The 18,344-nt window shown below is 32.8% G+C and overlaps 10 protein-coding genes across 10 annotated transcripts; 7 read left to right on the top strand and 3 right to left on the bottom strand.

Annotated features, from left to right (window-relative positions):
- Positions 1–104: 104 nt before the first annotated feature.
- On the top strand, positions 105–287 carry DFA_07211 (uncharacterized protein; the record flags this gene model as incomplete). The annotated part of the gene is made up of 1 exon (XM_004367020.1): positions 105–287. The coding sequence occupies one exon, from the start codon at positions 105–107 to the stop codon at positions 285–287; it is 183 nt and encodes a 60-aa protein (XP_004367077.1).
- Positions 288–887: 600 nt separating this feature from the next.
- DFA_07210 (uncharacterized protein) lies at positions 888–2,460 on the top strand (the record flags this gene model as incomplete). The annotated part of the gene is made up of 4 exons (XM_004367019.1): positions 888–1,182; positions 1,259–2,118; positions 2,187–2,398; positions 2,430–2,460. The coding sequence occupies 4 exons, from the start codon at positions 888–890 to the stop codon at positions 2,458–2,460; spliced, it is 1,398 nt and encodes a 465-aa protein (XP_004367076.1).
- A 650-nt stretch (positions 2,461–3,110) lies between these two features.
- DFA_07209 (uncharacterized protein) lies at positions 3,111–4,278 on the bottom strand (the record flags this gene model as incomplete). The annotated part of the gene is made up of 2 exons (XM_004367018.1): positions 3,111–3,220; positions 3,942–4,278. 2 exons carry the CDS (start codon positions 4,276–4,278, stop codon positions 3,111–3,113), a joined length of 447 nt encoding a protein of 148 aa, XP_004367075.1.
- A 250-nt stretch (positions 4,279–4,528) lies between these two features.
- Positions 4,529–5,851, top strand: DFA_07208 (uncharacterized protein; the record flags this gene model as incomplete). Its single annotated transcript, XM_004367017.1, has 4 exons — positions 4,529–4,870; positions 4,950–5,531; positions 5,616–5,712; positions 5,832–5,851. The coding sequence occupies 4 exons, from the start codon at positions 4,529–4,531 to the stop codon at positions 5,849–5,851; spliced, it is 1,041 nt and encodes a 346-aa protein (XP_004367074.1).
- Positions 5,852–5,937: 86 nt separating this feature from the next.
- Positions 5,938–9,626, bottom strand: DFA_07207 (uncharacterized protein; the record flags this gene model as incomplete). Its single annotated transcript, XM_004367016.1, has 3 exons — positions 5,938–7,256; positions 7,329–7,830; positions 7,908–9,626. The coding sequence occupies 3 exons, from the start codon at positions 9,624–9,626 to the stop codon at positions 5,938–5,940; spliced, it is 3,540 nt and encodes a 1,179-aa protein (XP_004367073.1).
- Positions 9,627–9,695: 69 nt separating this feature from the next.
- Positions 9,696–10,835, top strand: DFA_07206 (uncharacterized protein; the record flags this gene model as incomplete). Its single annotated transcript, XM_004367015.1, has 5 exons — positions 9,696–9,701; positions 9,785–9,845; positions 9,872–10,083; positions 10,158–10,268; positions 10,347–10,835. The coding sequence occupies 5 exons, from the start codon at positions 9,696–9,698 to the stop codon at positions 10,833–10,835; spliced, it is 879 nt and encodes a 292-aa protein (XP_004367072.1).
- A 160-nt stretch (positions 10,836–10,995) lies between these two features.
- DFA_07205 (uncharacterized protein) lies at positions 10,996–11,796 on the bottom strand (the record flags this gene model as incomplete). Its single annotated transcript, XM_004367014.1, has 2 exons — positions 10,996–11,044; positions 11,357–11,796. The coding sequence occupies 2 exons, from the start codon at positions 11,794–11,796 to the stop codon at positions 10,996–10,998; spliced, it is 489 nt and encodes a 162-aa protein (XP_004367071.1).
- A 709-nt stretch (positions 11,797–12,505) lies between these two features.
- Positions 12,506–13,149, top strand: asf1 (anti-silencing protein 1; the record flags this gene model as incomplete). The annotated part of the gene is made up of 3 exons (XM_004367013.1): positions 12,506–12,614; positions 12,727–12,989; positions 13,057–13,149. 3 exons carry the CDS (start codon positions 12,506–12,508, stop codon positions 13,147–13,149), a joined length of 465 nt encoding a protein of 154 aa, XP_004367070.1.
- Positions 13,150–14,634: 1,485 nt separating this feature from the next.
- Positions 14,635–15,690, top strand: DFA_07203 (zinc/iron permease; the record flags this gene model as incomplete). The annotated part of the gene is made up of 1 exon (XM_004367012.1): positions 14,635–15,690. The coding sequence occupies one exon, from the start codon at positions 14,635–14,637 to the stop codon at positions 15,688–15,690; it is 1,056 nt and encodes a 351-aa protein (XP_004367069.1).
- A 562-nt stretch (positions 15,691–16,252) lies between these two features.
- Positions 16,253–18,339, top strand: zntC (zinc/iron permease; the record flags this gene model as incomplete). Its single annotated transcript, XM_004367011.1, has 2 exons — positions 16,253–16,290; positions 17,199–18,339. The coding sequence occupies 2 exons, from the start codon at positions 16,253–16,255 to the stop codon at positions 18,337–18,339; spliced, it is 1,179 nt and encodes a 392-aa protein (XP_004367068.1).
- Positions 18,340–18,344: the final 5 nt, after the last annotated feature.

Genomic DNA, 18,344 nt, shown 5'->3' with positions numbered 1-18,344 from the left:
TACTAATAATCTACAGATAAATGTTATTATTGTTATATATAATAATTATAATTATCTGTTTGTTGTTGTTGTTGTTTAATCGTTGTCGGTTTGTCTTTGAAAAAATGAAGAGAAACTCTCGAGACATTCTACAATTTAGAAATTGCACCGACCGAATATATCCAATTAATTATGAAATCATTTTTAATTATCTCTTGTTTCTAGTATGTCTCTGTCTGTCTCTGTCTCTGTCTCTGTCTGTCTTTAAACAATACATCTCAAAGATATTATTGTCATCTGAGAATTAAATAGCTCGAGTAATAATAATATAATTTAAATGGATACTGCAGTGTGATGTAAGTTGGCAACTAGTAGTAGTGTTAAAACGCATGTTGTTGATGATGATGAAGTAGATTTGAACATGGATAGAACGATGTGAACAAAGAGGAATGGGATGGGTGTTTGTTTGTCGAACATGCACAAGGATCGCAAACTCGATGATTTTCGAAAAAAGCTGGTTGGCGCCAATATTTGTTGTTTTGGATGTTCTTCATTTAAAAAGGAATAGTTACTTGTTCTTCTTTTTCTTCTACCATTCAAACAGGCCTGTCTTGTATACAACCATTAACAAGATATTAGAGATAGAGTGTAAGAGAGAAGAGACACAGAGAGAGGGAGAGGGTATAAGAGAGAAAGACAGAGAGACACATAAATAGAAAAGACGAAAGAAACATTGACACATAGATCAATGTTAAAATTAATATCAAGAGAGCAAACAAATATCATCATCATTTAAAAGGTATGTCACTATTTTTGATCAGATACGTAGATCTAATCTGTACAGAAGACTAATTATTTTATTTATAAAGAGTAGTAGATTTGAATAAATATTTATTGATTGATCAATGATGGAAACATCGCCGATTGCATCATCAACATCGTTGACGACAACTACTTTGGCGACGACGACGACGACACCGCCGGCGGTTACATCAGCAACCATAACAAATGGAACGAATCATCAAACTGATATTAATCATGTAAGCAGTGAGATGGATGGTGTTGGTGGAGGATTCATGATTGGCGACAGCGGTCTCAATAACCAGATAAATGGATTGGCGACGATGATTGCACCCATTCCAGACAATTCATATTTTCTTGAAGCCAGTCCTGCTAAACTATTATTACCCGGCTCTGCAATAAGTAAGTATTCAAAAGTACGATCAAAAAGATTGGAAATATTAATATTCATTTTTTCAAAATTTCCAAAAAATTCCAGAAAGTTTTAATGCCCCATTTCCAGATTCACCATCACTTTTAAATAGTGGAAGAAAAAGAAATTCAATTTCAAAATCACCCGATATTGGAGTGAGTCATGACCATTTTTTCGATATGCCATTGTCATTTGCATCGCCTCCACCATCGATTATCAAACAAAACCATCATCATAATCATGGATTGGGAGACATTGATTTCTCGGGATCTCCCTATTTGTCGAGTACTGGATTATTCAATTCGCCGTCCAACCTCCTTGTTCACAGCAATCCAAAACCAATCATTCATCATCATCATCACCATCACCACAACAACAACAATGGTACAAGTAATAATTTATATTCACAATTTGAAAATTCAATAGATCATCATGATGATGGAGATGATAATGGTCAAACTAATAATATTATTAATCAAAATAATAATAATAATAATAATAATAATAATACTAATATATTAATGAAAACAACAACAGCAACCAATAATATACTAAATAACAACAATAATAATAATAATAATACTACAGCAATAATAACCAATAATAATAATAACAATTATTATTTTAATTTTAATAACTTGAATAATAATAATATTCATAATCATTTACAACAATATAATACTGTGACTGTACTAAACCAAACCATTAATTTGGAAAGTTTAGGAAGGTCTGTTAATATATCATCATCGGTAGCAGGAGGTGGAGTATCAGGACCAATGACACCTCGAATGGCATCTACCATGGCATCTGACCCAACAGCATACAATGAAAAGGCAAATCAACAGGTACAACAAACATCACTCTATACATTACTTAGATTATGGGTCAATGAAACAAAACCTTCTCCAGAATCACTATTATTAAATGTATGTTAAATTTAATTAATTAAACCCATTGAATTATTGATTTATTATTATTATTATCATATTATTAGATGCAAGGAGGTAATGGAATTTATCTACCACCACCAACCGAACCATTACCAATCGATAATGAACCATTTGTACCTATTAAACGCCAAACTTTATCACATCAAGAATTTGATGAAATGATGATGAAAAACAGTGATACCGAAATTAATAGTAGTAATAATCCCGATACATTACTTCAACAACATGTAACATTTTTTAATACTGTAAAAAAAAGGTAAGAAATATTTATATAAATATATATATAGAATTATAAAGACTAAAAAGTTTACTATTTAAATTTATTTAGTTTTAATTATGATTTTAAAAGAAGAAAATCAAGATACAAGAATAGTATCAATATTTTAAATTCAATTATAAATAAGAACAATAATATCATATAGGATATTAGGTGGATAGATAGATAGATAAAAATAGAAATTGAAATTGAAAAGAAAAGAAGAAGAGTAAAATCACTTTGTTTGGTCTTTCCAAAATCAATCCATCCAACATCTAACATCAAAAAGGAAAAAAAAAGAAAAAAACCAACCAAAAGAAATAATTTAGGAAAATCATAAGAGATTCAATTCCTACACCTTATTACTTTTAATTAAATTAAATTAAATTATAAATTATATCCAAAATAATAATAATAATAATAATAATAATAATAATCTATTGTCTTGTTTTTTGATTTACAAAAAGTGATCTGACAGACCAACACTTTAACAAAAATATAATGAACCATTATAAGAGGGAGTGTGTCTTTCTTGTCTATCCATTCATTCATTGATTGTTTAATGTTTGTGTGTTTGTTTCCAATTAATTAAATATGATATGATTGATTATAAAGAGATTGATTGATTTGATATTATGGTCCTAGATATTGATGTTTAAAGGTTGTTGAGATAAGGGAGGGGGAAATTGTTCTTCTTTTAAATAAATATATTTTATAGAGTAAATCCAGAACTTGGTTTAGAAGGCTTGGTAGTTTGTGGTGGTTTAGTGGTAGGTGGCTTGAGAAGGTTAACAGCTTGACGAGCACCACCGCCGTTTGGATCTTTTTAAAAGAAATGATCAAGAGAGATTAGTTGCTAGCCTAGTACTATCTATCTATCTATCTATCTATCGTATCTGTAACATACTTGGGTAGTTATTAAAAGACATTGTACAATAAAACTATTACAAATAAAATAAAAAAAGGATAAAGAGAAATAAATGAAATGAAACGAATGATAATGAAATGAACAGTGAAAGGGTTCAAAAAGAGACCCCTTTCGTCATCACAGGATTACTCATCGCAAAAATCCCAATAAAATAAAATATCTTCCAAGCAAGGATCCTTCTTCAGCACTGAGAATTTCCAAGGACAAATCCCCTCCCCCTTTGTTTCGTATTACAGAAATATTCAGTACTGAATCGACCGATCAGTCCTCAACCTTCTGATTAGTTTTTAATTTAAAACTATTGCACTACCTCCCATACATCCATCCATGTCCCCTGGAACCCAGAAAGAAAGAGAAATGGTTTCGTGTCATCTATGTCAGTGGTAGATAACCAAACAACTGATAATGGTTGCATAACTATTATTTATCTGTGCTAGATGCTACACTATATGCTACAATATGATCAATTACCAATTCCAAAAAGAAGCCATCAATAATTGTGTTGTGTTTGTTGTTATTATTGTTTGTTGATTATTATTATATATTATATTATAGTGTCGATTGTGTGTTTATTATTATTATTAAGGGTTTAAATCTTTCTGATACAGTTCATACATAGATGATGTCTAAGTTTTAAACTGTTACACTTTGGACAAACTGTATGATGATGGATATTTTCGTGTTTCTTGTCAGCAGCAGAGTTTCTCTTTCTGTTTCTAGTATAACTGACACGTTTCTTTGGTACTGCCATTAATTCTAAATCTTGTTCGACATCTTGTTCGATTTGTTCTGGGATGACTACTTGTTGTTGTTGTTGTTGTTGTTGTTCGGTTGGTCTGTACAAAAATCCGTTTCTAACATTCATGTATTGTGAATAATAACTTGTAGTAGCTGTAGCAAATCTTGGTTTGGCTGCTGCCATAAACATTGATCCTAATAAACTTCTTTGCATTCTTCTTTCTATATATATATATATATATTTGTATGTATGTGGTTGTTTGAAGTATGTTGATGAGTGCAAGTGCAGTAGTTGATTGATTGATTGATTGATACTTGAATACTATTTTTCAATAAATGTAATTTGGTGATCATTCAAAAAAGACGACGAATCGTCTCTCTGCTGATTTTCTATTTTTTTTTATTTTTTTTAGTATCATTCTATGCAACATATTTATATCTTCATCCAACAATGATAGGATAGAATGAAAAGAAGAAGAAGAAACATATTGATTATATCATCATTAAAGGAGAATACAGGTAATACAGTACTTTGTGAAAGAATTAAATTAAGATTGTTGGATGGTGACGACAATGATGAGGTAAATGGTGGTCAGCCCAGTAGTACTACCACCAGCTTTACAATGTTTGATGTAAACAAACAAGGATATGATCAATTCAAATCAATTGTCGATCAACAACAGTTACAGTTAAATAGTAATAGTACTACACAACTTGGTTCATTGGTTATTATTGCTGTACATGCTTATAGAGCTGGATTATTACTTGATACATTATATGGTAGTGGCGGTAATGATTATAATGATGTATGTAATATATCATACCATATACCTTTGATTAGTTCTAGTCTCGTTGTAACCTTACACTCTTTTTTTTTTTTTGAAGATTCCATATATATTGGTTTATGGTGGAACTGATTTAAATGAAATGCACAAGAAAGAAGAAAAGATGACGGTCATGGAAAGGGTTGTAGAAAGAGCAACTGCAATAGTTTGTTTGACGCAAGAGATGATGGATAAGTCTTATCGTCTATTTGATCGGTTTGTTGGACACGAGCCATTAAAAGCCAAAACAGCTGTTATTTTCCCATCTGTCGAGACAACACATGACATATCATCACCATCAGATGATGATGTTTTAAAATCAATATTGCAATCAGATGATTTATATCCTCATCCATCATTGTCATTGGAAAATAATCTTCCAATATTCAACTCTTATAAAAAGGATGAAATTAATTTATATCTATTACCAAGTGGTATTAGAACAGTTAAAGATCCAACCTATCTATTGGATTCTTTTATTAAATGGAGTAATGATAAACTTAAACTTAAACCAATTGACCAACAGTACAACATATTATTGATTGTTGGACCAAAATTGGATGAATCATTTGATACACTTTTAAATCAATTACAAAATCAAGGAAACAATAATATTAATAATAATAATGGAAACGTCAAAAATGTAATATTTTATCACCCTGGAATATCACATACAAGACTCATGAGTCTATTTAAAAGTGCAAAATGTATACTTAATTGTTCAAAGAGTGAAGGTGTAAGTACATGTTTACTCGAAGCAATGGATGTTGGAGTACCTTGTGTTGGCAGAATCAACGATGGCAATTGTGCAATCTTGGAGGATGGCAAGACAGGATTACTTTTCGATACACCAGATCAATGTATGGAACAATTGGACAAACTGTTATCCTCCTCACCCTCCTTTTCACAACAATTGGTTGACAATGCAACCAAATTTATAAAGAGCAATTATTCATCCTCTAAACAAATTGAATCCCAATCCTACAATCATTTAGTTAATAAATTAATTGGTAAACTATAGCTGGGAACCTTTGATTTATTTTTCATTCCTAATTATAGAATGCATCAAGGTCCACTCCTCCAAAATCAAAATCATCATCGTCATCATCTGATGATTTCTTTGTCTTTTTCTTTGTTTGTTTTTTCTTTGAAGGAGTAATTGATCCATAATCGTCATCATCATCATCAACAGTTTTTCTCTTTTGTCCTTTTTTAGGTGTGATTTTTGGTTTTGATTTCAGTCTCCCTTTTTCCTTATCTAATCTCTTCTTTTCTTCCAATTTCTTCTTTTCTCTTTCTAATTCTTGTTTCTTGGTTGCTGCTTTTTTCTTTTCTCTTTCTAATCTCTTCTCTTCTCTTTCTCTGTCTCTTTCTTCTCTTTCTTCTCTTTCTTGTCTTTCTCTTTCTTCTCTCTCTTCTCTTTCTTCTCTTTCTTCTCTTTCTTGTCTTTCTTTTTCTTCTCTTTCTTCTTCTTGTTTTTTCTTTTCCAATATTTTCTTTTCCTTTTCATCATCTATCTTTTTTGATGATGGAGTTGTCACCACCTTTTTCTTTTCATCTTGTAGTTTGTTGATTGCTGGTGATTTGAATGGTTGTTGTTTTTGAGCCGATTTTTTGGATGCAGTACCCTTTGGGGTAGCAGGTTTATAACTATAGTTACTTTTCTTTACAATGGCAGGTGAACCCAAAGGATCTGGTGGTGAATTAAACATGCTAGAGGATTTAGTTCTCTTTGGTATCCAAGAGGCCATATCTTCAACATCTGATACTTCAATATCACTATCTGTTGATTTAGATTGTTTGCCATCCTTTTTCGCAGTGTTATCATCATCTTTATCCATTGCTTCATCTTTATCTCTCATATCCTGGTCTACCCTATCCTCTTGGTCCTGAATCTCATCGGCAAACGATGATAGAGATGGATTATTATTTTGATAGTCAAAGCTAGATTGCACATTATTTCCAAAATCTTGAGTTGATTCTTTATCGGCAACAAAACTCTTTTGATGTTGATCTTCTTCTTCTTCCTCAATTTCGAATGTTTGGCTTTGTTGTGCTGTTGCACTACTTTGAATATCTTCTGTTTCTTCTTGAACCTTTTCCTTTTCTTTTTCTTTTTCCTTTTCCTTTTCTTTTTCTTCTTGTGCTTGTTTTTCTTTTTCCTCTTGTAATTGTTTTTCTTTTTCTTTCTCTTTCTCTTTCTCTTTCTCTTTCTCTTTCTCTTTCTCTTTCTCTTCTTCTTCTTCTTCTTTATCAATCACCTTTTCGTCATCATCAACATTGTTTTGTTTATCCTTATCCTTGTCAATTGTATCTGCTTGGAAACCAATTCTAATTTTAAAAGCATCTTCTTCCTCTGCTTTCCATACTTTTTTTAATAAAATAAATTGAATTAATAACTAGTAGATGATAACATTCATTCATTCATTCATTTACATACCTTGATCATCTATTTCCAATAAATCATTTTTACATTGATCAGAGATTTTACATTCATCGGGGTTGACAGAATATTCCTTTGGATTGGTTCTAGATGCACCAAAAAATTCAGATGCATAGTCGGGTGGATGGCTATAGGCGAAAAAGTTGAGAGGGTTGATACGAGTCAGAATCTTTGTGATTTGCTCATTCTCTTTGGGTTCCTTGATCTCGTCACGATTGATGACGTGATTTAAAAAGTGGTTAACCTTTACACCATCGACATGTAATATAAAGTCGGTAAAGGTATCGTTTGGAAAGACGATGAAATTCTCCAATGTAAACACACATCCGAGGATATGTGAAAAGATATATGATTTCTTTGCAAACATTAGTTTTCTCATATCGTATAGTTTAAGAATTGCATGAACAAAATGTTTTCCATCCGATACAACCACTGTTCTACTATTACTAATATCTTGTTGTTTCTTTGCCAATGTTGATTCTTTTGGTGGTTCTGGTACCTACAAGAAAAAAAAAAGAAGAAAATAAAGAGTTAATAAATCATAGCTAAAAAATATTGTATTATTATTTGACATACAAGAGCAATAAGTTGTAAAGTTGGTTTAGGTATTGGTTTTTCAGTTAAAATAGAATCAATAATCCAAGGTTCAAGTTCAATTGGATCCATTCCAGTATCATCAGGTGTCATGGATGATGGTTGAAATGCTTTTTGGTGTGGTGGTAGAGGTTGACTACGCACCAATCTCTCTGAACTTTTTCTATTATTATTAATATTATTATATTTGTTATCACCATGACCAAGTTGCTTTCCTTTTGAACAACTTGCACACATTTGAATATTATCCTTTGTAATAAATACTGGCGGATTCTTTCCACAAGCCTCGCACATTAGTTTTAATCTACCTTCTAAATCACTGCTTCCCTCTTCACTATTTAATAATTGGTCATGTATATCTTGTTGTTGTTGTTGTTGTTGTTGTTCCTTTTGTTTGTTCTTTGATTGTTCTTGTATCTTTTGTTGTTGTTGTTGTTTAAGTTGTTCAGAAGTTTGTCTGGATTGAGATATATAGTTAATCTTTGAATTAAATAATTCGTCCTCATCTTCCTCTTCCTCTTCCTCTTCACTATCATCATCCTCTTCTTCATCTTCTTCTTCTTCTTCTTCCCCATTGTCATCATCCATATCTTCATCCTCATCTTCATCTTTACTATTGTTGTTTTTGTTGTTGGCTACTTGTTCCATTTTCTCTTCTTCTTCGTCTTCTTCAATGGTAGGTTGATCAAACATAGGTTGCATAGATGTATGCATCTTTAGATTGTCAATGGGAGTCGGTGGTAGTATACCAGATGCCTTCTCCTTTTCATTCTCTTCTTGCTCCGCCTCATCTTGACTATCCATGTCAGCTGGAGGTGGTGGGACACGAGCCAACCTAGAAGCAACAACCTTTGGTTTGAATGGCGATGAATTTGGTGACTGTGATGCCAAAACAGTGAATCTTTTAACAGTACTCTCTTGTGACGATTCAATAGTACTGCCAGATGCAGGTGATTTCTGTGATAGCATTTCTGTCAATTTCGAAGAGATGAATTCTTGAGTTGAAAGACCATTATTATTCTTGCTATTATTATTGTTGTTATTATTAATTCCAAAATTTGTTGTCGTTGTTGTTGTTGGTTTCATTTCAACATCTTTATCTTCATCTTCTTCATCATCTTCTTCTTCCTCTTCATCATCTTCATCTTCATCTTCTTCTTCATCCTCATCATCTTGATTGTCTTGAGTTGCTGGTGGTATGGTAGTTGATTGATTCGATTGTGTAGAAGAACTTCGTTGTTTCTCTTTTTGTTCTTTTGAGAGACGACTTTTAAAGACGTTAATGTCCATCTCTTGTTCTTCGTCTTGGTCAAAGAGAAACACTTGTGATATTTGGTGTTGTTGTTGTGTGCCGACGCCAGTTCCCGATAAATCATCAACAGTCTGAGAGGCAGCGTTTAAAAAGCTGAGTGGTTGGTTGGCAAAGCCAGGCGCAAAGAAATCAGGTATCTCTGTTTTGTTTGCATAATCTGTGAATATGTCAACTTCTTCTTCTTCTTGCTCTTCTTTTCCATTGTCATCGTTGTCATTGTCATCATCTCCACTACTACTACTACTAGTATCATCAATCTTTTTCGAGGTAGTATTATAATCAGCCTGCGAGTTTTCAATGATATCGTCTTGATCAGACTCTGTTGACTTTTCAGTTGAGGTAGTTGTTGAAGTAGTCGTTGTTGTTGGTGGGTCTTGAGATGAAATCATATTATGAGATACTATTAAAATACTATCTACTAATAATAATATTCATATATATCTATATGTTAATAAAAAATGACTGTTCTAAAACTAATTTTAAAATGAAAGTTGGGTGCTTGTTTGTCAGCAGAGCTGCTGCGAACTCCCTTTCATTTTCGATTTAGACTAAAAAGATTAATTTAATCAACAAAGAGAGATATAATACAAAGTATTCAAATATCTCATGTATATGTACCATTAATTAATAGTAGTAGCAATGAAGACAAATGTATCACCATTATATCAATCATTTGAAAGATTGAAAAAGAGTAGTAGTTTATTTATATGGGTAGTGATTCAATCGATAGTAAACGTTGGTATTGCCAACGGTCAAAGAGTAGACGATGGAGTTGTTAATGCAGATGATTTCAACTCTATGACATTCAAACATTACCTTATTATCATATTTATAGTTGCTGGGATGGTATGAAAACAAACAAGATAGATACAACTCATAATGCAAGTCGACTAACCCAACTCTCATAATTGATTCTGTAGTTATTTATAACAGTTTCAATGATACAACTAAGAACAAGATTAAAAGCAAACATGATTGATAGAATACCAAGAAAGATTATGCCATTTTTAAGACCAGGTGATTTATCACATGTATGTATTACAACAATCAATCGTGATCACAATCATCTGATTAATTAACCAACAACAATATTGTAATAATCTCTGTAGAAACAAAGAACAACTATATTGAATGAATTGGTTAAATCAAAGCAAACTGCAAGTCAAATTAAACCACAAATAGGTGATCATCCAATTGGACATTTGGGTTGGGGTGCACCAACGTCAGAGTATGCTAAAGTACATTTTAAAACATCGATTGCAAAGTCTTGGATTATCCTCGAAAGAGCTGCCATACATTATGACCCTTCTCTGGTGAGAGAGTCTAAAATGTGTATTCGAGACTATGTAAATATGTTGACTGATCGTTGTTCGCATTTGAATCGATCACTTGCTCGTATCTATATAGACACTTATGAAAGGGCAAGATTCAGTGAGGATGAATTCACTTTGGATGAATACAGTACATTTATGAAGAAATTCTTTGTTTTGATTCAAGATTTGGAAAAAGATAATAATAATAATAATAATATTGGTGTTGGATCAAGCAATAGTGTACATGTTGATAATAATAATAATATTAGATCACCACCAAAATAACAACTATTATTGTCCAATATATATACATATATTTGGAGTTCAAATCATATGATTGGTAAAGATGGATGGTTGGATGGCAGTCAAGTAATAATACCATTATAGAAAAGGGAATGTATATACACGGATAATCTCCACTTTTCTGTTTTGGTCTGTAGTATCTTCAAGGATGGGACCATCCTTTCCAAATATCATCCATGCCATCATGATACCTTTTTTTTTGTAAATAAATAATCCACGATCCTGAATAGTAATAGGATATTGCTGTATTCTATTCTATTCCAATCCTTTTTAAAAACTATAGGTTATGGTTTTGGTTTATTGATTCCAAATAATGCCATATTGGTTTGCGCAAAAATGTGTTGTTTGATGTTGTTTGTTGTTTGTTGTTGTTATTACAGTAAAATAAATGTACTCTTATCTATCTATCATGTTTACTTTTTTGATGAAATGAATCTAAATTGGATCGGTTTGTCATGATTAGTAATTGTTTGTTGATTGATATATATTAACTTGTAACTTACAAGAAAGAGAAAATAGAAAGAATAAAAGCAGTAAAAAAGGATGGATTTAAAAGAGAAGAATCGTTACTTGATTCTGGATGAATTTGACATGTGCAAGCAGAGTAGATATTCTCTGATCTTATAGTCTTGCATTCAGTGTTGGCAGTGCTGTTGGAGCAAACACCACCGACAAACATCTCTGTGTAATCATAGCAATAACCAGTTGGTTTGGTTGGGTCGACTGGTGGGGAGGTTGGGTCCACAGAATCGCACCACAAACAACATGAACCAGCTGATTTACATTCAGCAAGTGTAAAACCTGTGCACGCAGGGTTGTGTGGATTTCTAGTTGGGCTTTGAGCTGATACCTTGTTATTGTTGTTATTGTCCATTACAATAACCAACATACCAACAAGGAACAATGCTGCCTTAAAGTTTATGTTTTCAAATCTAATCTTCATCTCTCTCTCTCTCGTCGTTAATCTGTTGTTGCGTGTATGTAATATAAATATATGTATGTTTGTTTAAAAAAGATAAGAAAGATAGATAAAATAAATAAATAATGATAAATAATATAATGAAACAATATAAGTTTTGCGAGAGTGCGAGAGATGTAAGTAAGCAAAAAGGGACAAATCGACGTTTTTTTTCAAGTGATTTTTGGTGCATTTCCAACCTCTTCAATGGTCTTCTCTTGTCAAGATTCAAAGTAAATAAGTTTTGGTAGGACTTATTTCCCACGTGATATATAAATTTTTGGAACTTTATTTTCTGATGATAATAAAAATGATAATAGATAATTATATAAATATATATAATTATAGATATAATTATAATTAATTGAAAATCTAATCATGACAACAAACACACAGTGAGTAGTCTTTTGAAACAACAACTTATTTAATAATTATGTTTCATCAATCATGTTATCTGATAGCCAAACCAACCCTCAATTTTAAATATTACAAGAATTAATTTGGAGGTTCGTGAATTCGAATGGATGGCGCCAAAAAAACAAGACACCCAAGTTTCATTTTAGTTATCATACGTCTAGACCCCTCTTATCTTATTATTATTTATTTACAATTAGCGATTAGTAGTAGTAGTAGTAGTAGTAGTCTATAGATATATAATCATTCATAACAGATTCATAAACAAACAAGAGAGAAAATGAGTCACATCAGATTAACTCAAGTTTTAATTCATAATAATCCCTCAACCTTTCTTTCACCGCTCATATTTGATATATCATTTGAGTGTGTTAGTCCTATTAAAGATGGTATGTTGTGTATAAGAGATAAGAGAATCTGCTCTACTTTGCTCTGTTTACTAATCAAATCAAATCAAAATCAAATCAAATCTAATGTGCTTGCTCCTCATCATCCTTTTAGATTTGGAATGGAAGGTAGTTTATGTTGGATCTGCCGACAGTGAAAAGAATGATCAACAATTGGATAGTATTTTATTGGGTCCTGTTACTGTTGGCAACAACCAATTCGTATTTGAAGTGGACCCACCTGATCACACTCGCATTCCAAAGGATGATTTGTTGGGTGTCACCGTGGTATTCCTTGTATGCGCATACAAAGGAGAAGATTTCATTAGAGTTGGTTATTATGTTAGTAATGAATATGAAGATCAAGAAATGAGAGATGTAAGCATATATAATACTTTTTTTATTTGTTTGGTTATTAATTATTTGTTTGTTTCATTTTCTTAAGAATCCACCTGAAACACCTGACCTATCAAAAATGTCTAGAAATATATTGGCAGAGAAACCAGTTGTCACATCTTTTCCAATTCAATGGGATTAATAATTATAATAATAATAATAGTAATAATGAAGAAGAAAAAAAAATGGAATCAAATGTATAAACTTTAATCAACAATCACTATAACCACCAAACCAACCAAACGGGACAAGACGTGGACAACATCAACAACAATCAACAAACAAAACAAAATATTTCATCTTATACGGACCTTTAAAGTAAAACAAGCAGTGGGGGGAAAACAAACAACAATAGATAGATCTATCACCAAAAGAAAGAAAACAACAACAACAACAACCCAAACAAGTATTAAAGAAATTGAGTGATCAACTTTTTTAAACAATCGAGTTTGGACCAACAAAACCAATCAATTTGATCTTTTTTCTTAAAGTTTATATAGATCAAAACAAATATAATAATAATAATAATAAGATTATTATAATAAATAATATTAGTAGTAGCAGTAGTAGTATTAATAACAATAATATTAAATGATATCTATCGGTAGACCGAATGAACTTAAAATTTTATCCAAGTATCTTGTCTCAGTCATCTGACAAAAGGCGGGCCATTAAACCGACAATCGGATTCGAATCCTCATCTAAAAGAGAAGTTGTGAAACATTGGGATGTAAAAGTTGACAGAGTTTGGTAATTCGAGCTATGGAACACCAAGATGGATGATGTGGCGAAACCAAGATATCTTCATATCTACTCGGCATGCGTTGTTTTCTCGAAATAATAACTAAACATAAGGGTTTACGAGTCTTTAGGGTGCGAGATGACATCACAACTTTGGAACCCGATTTTTTTTAAAAAGCAACCTTGTTGAATTCTGACCCCCTCGATCAATGCAATCGCCCTATGATCAAAAAAAATTGTCGCACATGTGACTTTGTTCTAAAGGATAAAGTGGGTGTGATCACACGTTCTTTCTTAAACGAAGTGTTGCGGAGTGATGAACGAAGGGGAGCAGCGGTGTCTTCCATCACTCCTCCTACCCTTTGCTGCTCTCTCCACCAACATAGATATAAAATTATAAATATATAATATATGAACTTATAACTTAACTTCTACCTCTTTTTATCTACAAATAATTTCACCACACTCCATCTTCAAACTTTATTTGTACGACAATCGTTTAATCGTTTAAACAACATACACATACACATAGATCAATCAATTAATCGATTTGTCCGCTTTAGTATTATTCTTCTTTTTTAACGTTTGCACAATCCCACCCACACACTTTCATCACACACAATCCCAACACACCGAACGATTGCTACTACACTTTTAAAAAAACAACAAACCTGCAAAGAATCAAAGAATTTTTTTGTTGATTTTTTCACCTTTTTTTTTTTTTTTTACCATATCCATCAATCACTACCATATTTATCCGATTATATATAACAACATTCATACTATCATACCACACACTTACTTATAATATAATATAATAATAATATATTATTTATAAATATTTATTTCTACACATATAATAATATAATTTTTAAAATATAACATTATGTCACATAATCACGATCACGATCATGATCACGGAAGTGGAGAAGACCACAAAAGTGAATTATTGAATGCCAAGGTTGGTTTAATTGTTGGTATATTCTTCCTTACACTTGGATCATCATATATTCCATTTATTATGGGCAGGGCCAAGGTAAAGAATCTATTGACCATCTTGGCGGTGTTTACCTGTTTTGCAGGTGGTGTTATTCTGGCGGGTGGGTTCAGTCATATACCGCACCACGCCGAGGAAGCCTTTGCCGAGTACTTTGCCGATATTGATCCAGAGGGACAAAACGAATACCTCCATTTCCCATTCTCCATGACCATTGCCATCTTTACTCTGCTCGTTCTCATTGCCATTGACAAGTTGTTTATCGAAGGTGGATTCCAAGGTGAAAAGGGTCACAATCACATGAACCTCTCTAGTCATGCCGACACCCAACACAAACACACTAGCAACCACACTCCAGACGTTGAAATGGCCGAAGTTGAAACACCAGGCAATCCAGATGGAGGTGACGCCGATCACGGTCACAGTCACGGTCACGGACATAGCGGTAAACACGACGAGTTACACGACGACGGTAATGGTAAAACCCATCAAGCCAACGTTGGACAAGCTTGGTTATTCTTGGTTGCTCTATCCATTCACTCTATTCTCGACGGTCTTGGTTTGGGTGCAGAAACCTCCAAAGACGGTTTCTACGGTCTCTTGGTTGCTGTACTCGCCCACAAATTACTCGACGGCTTTGCTCTTGGTGTACCAATGTATTTTGCCAAGTTTTCCGTGCTCCAAACTGCCATGGCCCTCGTTTTCTGTGCTGCCATGACTCCACTTGGTATTGGTATCGGTATGGCTGTCACCTCTGTCTATGAAGGTGCCGGTGGTCATTTGGCCGAAGGTATCATTCTCTCTGTCACTTGTGGATCGTTTATCTACATTTCACTCATCGAACTCATTCCATCTGGTCTTTGTCAACCCGGTTGGTTAAGACTTAAATTGGCAATGGTATTCCTTGGTTGGGCTTTATTAGCAATCATTGCACTTTGGGTTTAAATCAAAACAAACAAACAATATAAATAATAATAATAATATTAATATTTAATAATAATAGGCGATCAACAACAACAACAACAACACACAAACAATTTATATTATAGATAATAATTATAAATGTAAATATACCAATATATATATATATCTCTATTCCTACTTTATATACATAAAATGAATGTATAATGTATCAATATTAATAATATAAAACAACAAAAATGAATAATAAAGTTTATTCATTCGATATTACACCTTTTTTTTTAAATCTAAATTATTTTTGAATTATTATTTACTATTTATTTATTGATGACTATCAATAGGAATCATTTTGTGATAGTGGCAAAGTGTAACGTAACAATGGCAAATCATAATATATATATTGCCATTAAATATTGAATTTATCAAATCAAATCGCCAAAAAGAAAGTTTGGATAGGTGTACCATCTACCTTACACATTTAAAATAGTACTATTAATCTCTCTAGATGTACCATTGAGAATGTCTGTGCCGGGGTGAACATCGTCATTGTCTGAAATATATTAGATTATTGATAAATGAAATTAAAATGAAGTTGAAAGGTAAAGGTATAAGAATCGTAAAGGGGTATAAATCAATCATCAATGAAGATCAAATATTATTGATGGTGGATCTTCACCAACCAAGAGGCAATTCCGATAGACAGAGGGGCAATACGATGGATGGTACAAGCCGAGTATGAAATATGAAAAACGAACTACTGAAAAAAAAAGAAAAAAAATAAAAAAAAATATTTTGTACCGAAGTGGAACGGAGTGTCGCTCAGTGGTGGAGGGTGAGTGGCACACTCTAACTAACTGGTAGAGCACAGTCCCTTTGATTTAAAACTATATCAAGTTCCAAACAAATAAATAATATTTAAATATTTATATCTATCTATCAATTATCATCTATCATAGATTTATACATAATCATAGTACCAGTACTTTCCAATTAACAAAAAATGTATGTTGAATGACCAAACAAACCAGACCAGTACAAAAACAAAAAATAATACTATTTTTAAAATTCCAATTTTTTCTAACCGGTACCCTTTACTTTACTTACTTTCATTTCTCTCTTATTATTTTTTTTGATTATTATTTCCACTCACTCATCTCTCTGATATAGTATATTTATTTCCACTAGGTTGATTATCTTTCCTTCAAATTCTGTCTTTGTTTTGTTTGTTTGTTCAAAAAATCTACTTCCCCCATTGTTCACCAACACCCCTAACCACTACCCACATACATTCACAAAATTTATTTATTATTATAATATCTATCTATCTATCTCATTTTTAAACAAAACACTAACACTATTACTGTTTACAACGTTGCATAATTAAAATCATCATTGCATTGTTTTTTTTCGTTGTCATTATCGATCAAGAATCTAGATTTTTATAACTCTTAAAAAGACTACATTCACACTCACAAACACACATATATATATAATATATAATATATAATATATAATATTTATTATCTAATTAGAATGGATATTAGAATTAGAACAGATTCGAATTCAGATTTCAATGCAATGGAATTGTTGTTAGGGTCTACTGACGGTAGTACTACCTCTACATCAACCAATAACGATGATGAGAAAAGTGAATTATTAAATGCCAAGATTGGTTTGATTGTTGGTATATTCTTCCTTACACTCTTGTCATCTTATATTCCATTCATTCTTGGTAGAGCCAAGGTAAAGGGTTTCATCACCCTCTTGTCGATTGGTACTTGTTTTGCAGGTGGTGTTATTTTGGCTGGTGGTTTCAACCATATCTTGCCAGGTGCCGAGGAATCCTTTACCAGTTATTTTGATCAAGTTGCCCCCGAAAACAAATACAGAGAATTTCCATTTGCTGCCACCATTGCCATCTTTACTTTACTAGTCCTTGTAGCTATCGATAAACTCATCATCGAAGGTGGGTTCCAAGGTGAAAAGGGACATAACCATATGAACCTCTCAAGTCATGCTGACAACCAACACCACCACACCAACACACATGCACCAGACCTTGAATTTGGCCAAGAATCTAGTAGTGATGAAGAAGACAGTCATGGTGCCACCCCAGGTAACCCAGATGGTGCACTCGCCCCACCACAACACAGTCACGGTCATGCACATAGCGGTAAACACGACGAGTTGCATGAAAAGGGTAATGGTAAATCACATGTTGCCAATACTGGTCAAGCTTGGTTATTCTTGGTTGCTCTATCCATCCACTCTATTCTCGACGGTCTTGGTTTAGGTGCTGAAACCTCCAAAGACGGATTCTACGGTCTCTTGGTTGCTGTACTCGCCCATAAAATGCTCGATGGCTTTGCACTGGGTGTACCAATCTATTTTGCCAATTTCTCAACCCTTCAAACTGCCCTTTCTCTAGCATTCTGTGCTGCCATGACTCCACTTGGCATTGGTATCGGTATGGCTGTCACCTCTGTCTACAATGGTTCCAGTGGTCATTTAGCCGAGGGTATTATCCTCGGTGTCACCTGTGGATCTTTCTTTTACATTTCACTCATCGAACTCATTCCATCTGGTCTTTGTCAACCCGGTTGGTTAAGACTTAAATTGGCAATGGTATTCCTTGGTTGGGCTTGTTTATCTGTCATTGCACTTTGGGTTTAAATCCA

Source organism: Cavenderia fasciculata, assembly GCF_000203815.1.
Source record: "Cavenderia fasciculata unplaced genomic scaffold Scf_ET2XIPL01CNAVH-3, whole genome shotgun sequence".
Taxonomy (NCBI): domain Eukaryota; phylum Evosea; class Eumycetozoa; order Acytosteliales; family Cavenderiaceae; genus Cavenderia; species Cavenderia fasciculata.
The sequence above is the reverse complement of the archived record's forward strand: the minus strand, read 5'-3'. Positions and strand labels throughout refer to the sequence as shown.